This window comes from Brassica napus, chromosome C4, assembly GCF_020379485.1.
Source record: "Brassica napus cultivar Da-Ae chromosome C4, Da-Ae, whole genome shotgun sequence".
Lineage (NCBI taxonomy): Eukaryota > Viridiplantae > Streptophyta > Magnoliopsida > Brassicales > Brassicaceae > Brassica > Brassica napus.
The window spans coordinates 34,851,862-34,859,784 of record NC_063447.1 but is presented as its reverse complement, the minus strand read 5'-3'; the positions used below and the strand labels follow the sequence as shown (position 1 = coordinate 34,859,784).

General features: G+C 43.2%; 1 protein-coding gene across 3 annotated transcripts; it reads right to left on the bottom strand.

Moving 5' to 3' along the window:
• Positions 1-556: 556 nt before the first annotated feature.
• LOC125585736 lies at positions 557-5,239 on the bottom strand. 3 transcript variants are annotated; one of them, XM_048755379.1, is made up of 3 exons: positions 4,077-5,234; positions 3,937-3,994; positions 557-2,853 (listed from the first exon to the last, which is right to left on the bottom strand). In XM_048755379.1, exon 3 carries the CDS (start codon positions 2,487-2,489, stop codon positions 1,512-1,514), a length of 978 nt encoding a protein of 325 aa, XP_048611336.1. In that variant the 5' UTR covers positions 2,490-2,853; positions 3,937-3,994; positions 4,077-5,234; the 3' UTR covers positions 557-1,511. The 3 variants fall into 3 exon arrangements, 1 of the variants encoding a protein (XP_048611336.1); XR_007322735.1 differs by lacking the exon at positions 557-2,853 and adding an exon at positions 2,876-3,305 and having other exon boundaries at positions 4,077-5,229; XR_007322734.1 differs by lacking the exon at positions 557-2,853 and adding an exon at positions 2,876-3,305 and having other exon boundaries at positions 3,937-5,239.
• Between the last annotated feature and the right edge of the window lie 2,684 nt (positions 5,240-7,923).

Sequence of the window (7,923 nt, the reverse complement as noted above, 5' to 3'; positions counted from 1 at the left end):
ACGCATATGTATAAACCTCATAAGGTACCCCCAGTCTCGGTAATACCAACGCTGGCGTATCTGTCAACTTTCGTTTCAGCTCAGTAAAACTCTCCATACAAGCATCTGTCCAATCAAACTTGGTGTCCTTGCCTGTTAATCGTGTCATCGGTTTCGCGATACTGGCAAAATCCTTCACAAACTTTCTGTAGTATCCAGATAAACCCAGAAAGCTACGAATCTCGGTGGCGCTCTTAGGTTAGGCCACTCTGATATTGCAGTAATCTTCTTCGGATCTACTGCAACTCCTGCCTCTGAAATCACGTGACCCAAAAATCCAATATTCCTCTGCCAGAAGCTACACTTACTCAGCTTGGCAAATAGCTGATGCTCCCTGAGCTTATCCAACACAATCCGCAGATGCTCTGCATGCTCCTCTCTGCTCCGAGAATAGATCAAGATATCATCGATGAAAACAATCACACACTTATCCAAGTGCTCGCGAAACACATCGTTCATAAGCTTCATGAATGCTGCAGGTGCATTCATCAACCCAAATGGCATCACCGCAAACTCATAGTGTCCATAACGTGTACGGAAAGCCGTCTTCCGCACATCCTCATCAGCTATCGCAATCTGGTGGTAACCCGATGCCAAGTCAATTTTTGAAAACCATGAAGCTCCCTACAACTGGTCCAATAACTCATCGATACGGGGAAGCGGATACTTATTCTTGATGGTCACCTTATTCAAACCTCTGTAGTCGATACAAAGTCTGAAACTCCCATCTTTCTTCTTCACAAGCAATACAGGCGCTCCCCATGGTGAAGTACTAGGTCTGATGAAACCCTTACTCAATAACTCCTCCAACTGCATCTTCAGTTCAGCCATCTCTGCTGGTGCTAAACGGTATGGAGCCCGCGAAACCGGTGACGTCCCTGGTTCCAACTCAATATTGAGAACATCTCCTCTGGCTGGTGGTGGCCCCTTTAAGACTTCAAATACATCCTGAAATTCTGCAGCCACTGGAATATCCTGCAACTCAGGATGTCCATCATCCTTAACCATCGAAATAGTCGCCAGAAATCCTTATGCCCCTCTCTCCAATAAGTCCTCAGCATGCAACATGGAAATAACAGAAATTCCCCGGTAAGCCTGGAGGCACTGGAATGTGATCTTCCCATCTCCTTTAGGAATAATAACTTTCGCCCGCATGCAATCTAGCACCACTCGATGCCGTGACAGCCAATCCATCCCAAGTATGACATCATAGTAATCCATCTCCATCTCTGCTAGGTCTCCTATGAAATCGACTCCACCCAGTAGGACTGGTACATCTCGGTGAACACCAGTGGTTCCCAATCTCTCAATACCGGCTGTCAGAATCTGCTTAACCTTCGGCTCGAAGACACCTCGAAAAGGCCAAGACTTAGCCAAACGTGAACTCACGAAGCTGTGAGAAGCTCCCGTGTCAAATAGAGTGTGAGCTACCTCACCTCCAACAGAAACCGATCCTACACACAATTTTCTTTCTAACTACACATGATAACCACCAAAACACAAATACTCCAAAAAAACATACGAGCATAATAAAGATACATACCGGCTATCGGCTCAGCTCCATTGGCCTCTCCTAGAGCATAAACACGCGGAGTGATGGCTTGACGTTTGGCCCCAGGCCCTTTAGTCGGGCAAAACCTAGAGATATGGCCAAACTGGCCACAAGTGAAGCAAGCTCCTGGTGCGTATGCTGTAGCTGGTGCTGCCTGCGCTGCCCGTGCTACTGGTGTTGTCTGTGCTGCTGGTGCTGCCTGTGCTGCTGGTGCTGCTGATCCTACTGGTCCTGCCCGTGCACTCATTGGATTACTCCGACAATTCCTACTCAAATGCCCCATCTTTCCACAATAGAAGCACTGGATGTTCGACTGGTCCCAAGTCCTCTTCTGTGGCTCTGTAGTTCTTCCAGTCCTAGGCGGAGCCTTAGAGTACTTCTGCTCCTCTGCAATACATGCCTCCTGCACCGCAGCCTTCTCTACCAGACCCTCTAAACTGGTATAAGTAACCATACTGCACCTGCCGCGGAGATCGACTCGCATACCATCTAAGAACCTCCTGATCAAGTCTTCCTGATCGAAATTATTACCAACAAACAAGCGGAGTTGGCAAAACTCCCGCTCGTACTCCCTGACACTCCTAGTACCCTGCCTCAGGTGCTCAAAAGCATTCCTCTTCTGGTGCAACGCTTCTTTGGGAAAGTACTTCTTGTCGAACGCAATGAGGAATTCCTCATAAGTCATGTCACCATCACGCATCGGTCGAACTCCATCCCACCATACTAATGCATCTCCACGCAGATACAACTCTGAAATGTTAAGGCAAAGGCGCAACGGACAATTGATAGTCTGCAGACACGAAGCCAGCCTATGCTTCCAATTATAGGCCGCTTCAGGGTGTACTGTTCCCCCAAAAGTCTCCAAATCCACAGTTTTCATCTGTCTCATCACCCGCATAAGCGTCTCATCAACTTCAGGAACCTGCCCTGGAAGAACGGGGGGGCGCTGGTGGTGGAACCTGGAAAACCCCTGGAACCTGCTGAATAGGGGGCTGCTGATGTCCCTGAGCCTGAACTGGTGGAACCTGCTGACCCTGCTGAGATGCAGCCATCTGCCTAACCACTTCCTGTGCAGCTACTCTAGCAGCCTCCTGGACGGCTTGCTGAACTGCCTCCTGTGCGGCCTGTCTGGCAGCATCCTGCACCATCTGCCTAAGGGCATCCTGATCAGTCGGTGGAACTGGTGGCGGCACATGCTCATCTCCACCCTCTCGAGGAGCACTAGCGGCCTGAGTGCGAACAACTCTATCACGCGGCGGCATCTGAAAGAAATAGCAACTCAATTAACTTATGCCGAAACCGAATACCAACGATTAAAGACAAAATGCCAAACAGAAAGGTGCTGTTTTTTTTTTTTTTTTAAATCCCCATATTCCCATAAAAATTTTAAAAAATCGTCTAAAATCGAATAAAATCAAGTCCCACAAATTGCCATCCCGGGTCAGAGCCGGGACGGAACCTGGCTCTGATACCAAATTGTAACACCCGCATTTTCCAAAATAACTTAAATAAATAAAAAGTCTGAAATCTCCATTTATTACTTCTCAAAAGTCAACTCCAAAGTCGTAAATCCAATAAATAACCATAAATCCAAATAACATAATAAATCCCGAAAATATCGATAAAAGCATAAAATCCGCAAGTCTGAAAAAGAAAGAAATAAAACTCCCAAAGCACCAGTCCGATAGCAATCACTCATGCTCGTCAGTCTCACCTGAAAGGGGGAAGGAATAGGAGGGGTGAGTAACAGGGGAGTTACTCCGTGAGGTATGGGATGCTAAACACGCAAACCACTGACTTGAGTAAATACAACTCCCACTATGGAAGTTTAGCTCTAACATGAACAAACAAGATGCCTAAAGCATCACACAACACAAACAATGCGATGATAGCATATAGCTAGTCCACACACCCCGCATCTCCTCATACGGATATATATATATACATACGCTGCGTCGCTAGTACAGTCTGTCTCTGTACCCCCGCCCTCCAAAGCTGCGTCGAATGCAAACGTCTCTGCACCCACGCCCCACACAATCTGCGTCGCTAGCCCAGACGTCTCTGAGCCCCCGCCCACCAAAGCTGCGTCGCTAGTCCAGACATCTCTGGACCCCCGCCCACTCACATAGTCCCTACTCATAACTATGTATACTTACATATATATATCGCATATCTTAACATCACACAATCAAGGCAACGGTTGAATCCTCTAGACCCCTAGTTCCAGATTACAATGAATGAACTAACTAACAATCAAGACTCAAACAGACGGATCATGATTCGAAATCTAAACTACGATAGAAAGAATTCTACACTGGTACGGGATTTACGGAATAGATCCTCACCTTAGCAATGTGGAAAAGTGATAGCTATGAACTCCAGCCGCTCAAACAAACTCCAAATCTGAAATCAGGGCGAAAAATCGAGTCAGAACGCCCTTCGAAAGGTCCAAAACGGATAACCGGCGATCTGTCAAAAAGTCAACCCGCATGTCAAAGGTCAACTCGGTCAACTCTGACCCAAGCCGGTCAACCCTTGACCAAATTGAAATCGAATTGAACCACCCGGTTTTCCTTAACCGAGACCACCCGGTTTTCCTTAACCGAGACCAAGACTGAAGAACCGACACACGACGGCTCTGCAACCTTGAAGCGCGCCGACGAGGTGAGAGACACGCCGAGTGCCACCTGAGAGAGACGACATGAGGCTTCTCCGACGAGACGCCAAGCGGAGGAGGAAACTCACGCGCCACCGCTCCACTCCGCCGGAACAAACGAAAGGTTTGAGCAGATGAAAGAACATATCCCGCGCTGAGGACCCTCGTGACGGAAGCGCGCGCCACCGTAACGCAGAGATGCGCCATAGATCTACAACCGGGAAAATGTAGTACGGACGCAACCTCTTCCCACAAAGACGACTACCTTAACAGCTCCCATCCCTACGAACCTCGCGGAACTCCAGCCCGTCGATCTCTTCAAGCGGCGGACTCTCATGAGCAAAGTTTCACCGGAGATGAAGAGGCCACGAGGATCGAGAGCACTTAGCATATTAGCCGGTGGGAGAGAGAGAGCCAGACAGCAAAAGAAAAAAACATAGGATTTGAGAGGGAGGAGGTGCCTCCGGCGCCGACGCGGCGGACACCGGAGCAGATGCGGAACGTCGATTTAGATGTTTTTCAGAGATAAATGAGGAGAGAGAAAAGGGTTCTCATTCTATACTTTTGTTTTTCTTCGCACTTTTCATAAATGCGATAACAATGGACAACTTCAACATGCTATCAGGCCATATTCGAGCATGAATGTATCCATATATCAACTCCAGACGTTGAATTATTTTCTATTTTTGGTGTGGCAGATCTTCTTAGCTTACTGATCAATGTGAGTTACGCAAAGTTTCCATATACTAGATCCACCAAGTCTTGACTTCTTCCCTATAAGATTTGACTTCTCCAAGCTTGAGCAAGTGGAACGTTAAATCACATCAACGTTATCATTATATCGTTTGTTTAGGCATTGCTATCCATGTATAGGGAATCAAAACAAGGAACAGCACCTATATATAATTCCATTTTCTGGTGCTGTCTTTTATTGTCTTATGAATTTGCATGATTTTAACTATCATTTAGTTTTAGTGTATATATTAATCATTTAGAGTAGCTTTTAGACATAATTAGGTTGCATTTGCACTCATGAGTGTCTATTAGGTGTTGGAGTTACCAATTGGAGGTTTTGAAGAGCATTATGAGGCAAAAGAGGTCAAAAGTGAGCCAAGTCAAATGAAGTTTGATCCAAGTTCCACAACGGGATGATGCGGTGGGAAGAGGTGGTCGCTGCAATCCCAACGATGTACACAGCAAGCTCAGACAGCGACTTGATGACACCGCTAGTCATAGGACATCATCGCACCTATTCCATGAAGCTCAAAGTGTTACAGCGGGGTGACGTAGCGGCTTACAATGGTCGCTGTGATCCCCACGAGTTTGGCAGCGAGCAAACGGAGCGGCATCATGAGGCCGCTTGACACACGACACTTTGTATCAGCCTCACAAAACTTGAAGTGTCACAGCGGGTGCAAGCAGCGGGTTACCAGAGCCGCTGTATTCATAACGAAGACGGCAGCGGGTGAGCGAGCGGCTTAACGAAGCCGCTGGGAGAGAAAGAGAACGAGATCACCTGAAGCTTTGCAGCGGCCAGTTCACATCAATATCACGAGGCCGTTGTGATCTTAATGATGCTTACAGCGGGAATGTGCAGCAACTCAAACATGCCGCTAGATTCAAGATTTTCATAGCGACCAAAGGCAGCGGTTTAGAGAGCCCGCTGTCGACTCCAAAGTCTGATGTTTATTATGTATGACCCAATATTCTTGGGCTGGCCCAACTTGTTTTATGGGACATATAAATGCTTTTTTAGACCTAAATGTTGGAATTATCTGGTTATCTATCAAATCAAAAACCATTTTGGAGTGAAATATTCAATCTTGGTCATTATCTTTTGTGTTTGCTTGATTGCTTTTATCATTAATCATGTTTAGTCTTAAATCAACCAATGATTTATTGTCTATTATGATAATGAGTGATTAGTAATCTTTGGATTCATGGGTTAGGATAATTAGGATGATTAAGTGAAGATCTAAAGTGTTTAGAGTTAGATTAATCTATTTCCTTGCTTATTGAGTGTTCCTAATGCTAATCTAGAGTTGACCTCTTTAGATTAGAACTCTAGACATTTCTCACCCGGAAGGTGTTCGGTGAAATGTCTGGGTCAATTCAACTTTGCTCTTAGCTTGCCTAACCAAAGACATTTGATGTTAGGAAAGTTTAGATAGTTAATGATATGTTCTTAATGATTGCTTGAATGACACAAACCAAAAATATTTGATGTTTGACCAATGAGAGTAAATGAACATTTGTCTTGACAAAGAACTTGTTCAGGATTGTTATCTAGACTTAAGGAAATATGTTGATTGCACCTTGCCATTCTAGATTGGACCTTAGTCTTTTGAAATCAAATTCTTAGACCCATGATTTCTCTTTTATCCTATTATTTGAAAGTTTGCTAATTTATCGTTAGTTAAATCAAATCACATTATTACACTGAATGCACTTAGATTAAGTATGAAGCTATATTTTCTTTGTATTGAAACCACTTAGAATTGGATTGAATCTAAAATACGACATTGATTTGACTTAGGACTAGAAATAATCCTTATCATATCAGCAGTTAATAAGCTAATCAACATCATTATTTCAGTAAAAAAAATGATCATTATTTCAGGATCAAATGCTAGAATAGACCACAGGGGGTCAAAAAAATCTGGTATAGACCCCTTGGATTTTTATTTTAAAAATGAATTAAAAATAAATGAAAATTAGGGAGAAAAGACCATGTGACCTAATAATTTAAACATATTTACTAACCTATGCCATTGTAATCCTACCCAGATTCTGACCCGGATCCAGACCCAAACCCGACCCAACATTAACCCTAATCTTCTTCTTCCTCCTCTTTTCTTCTCCATTGATGTTCATTCACCTTAAAACAAAATCAAAAAATTTCTTCAACCACCCACCAATTTTCTATTTTTTAACACAAATCGATCAACCCATAGTCATATTTAATCAACTATATCGTATCTAGAATCAAATTTCATCTTTTACGAACGAGATTCAAAATAAAGAAGAACGTAAAGTATAACTAATACAACTAGTACAACTCCAACTGGTACAACTAGTACAAATCAAATCAGTACAACTAGTACAATTAAAACAAGTATAACTAGTATAAATATATTGAGTATAGCCAATATAACTGATACAAGAAAAACTTGTATAACTAGTACAACTTTACAATAATTTGGTGATCTTTATTTTTTGTTTTCAGCGTATAAAAATGATAGAAAAAAATGATGTAGAACCAATAAGACATGTTAGTCTAATCTTCTCTCGCCTGCATGTATCAAATACATGAATTGTATATTTTTAATAATATTTGAATTGGATAATGATTTATTTACAAGTTGCACTAGTTATACTAGTTGTACTATTTTCGGAAAAAAAATCATCTTCATCTTTTTGTTCTCAAGGCCAAAAAAGTATATGTGGACCCAAAAAAAAAAGTATTCAACCATGGTTCCAAAAAACACTAGTCACTAGAAAAAGAAAAAGGAGGGAGCGTCGACGATGAGTAAGAGTAACCACTGTCGATGAAGACAAAGAAGGCCTCTACTGTGAAGGCCACTAGTAAAACTACTCGACATTAGTGTTTCAACCAAAATGTTTAAAACATGATACACATGTAAAACGTGATGCACATTTAAAATAATATTAAATA

Bases quoted from the DNA above. Each gene is read 5' to 3' on its own strand.
- LOC125585736 (XM_048755379.1), bottom strand. From the start codon at position 2,489: ATGCGGGTGATGAGACAGATGAAAACTGTGGATTTGGAGACTTTTGGG.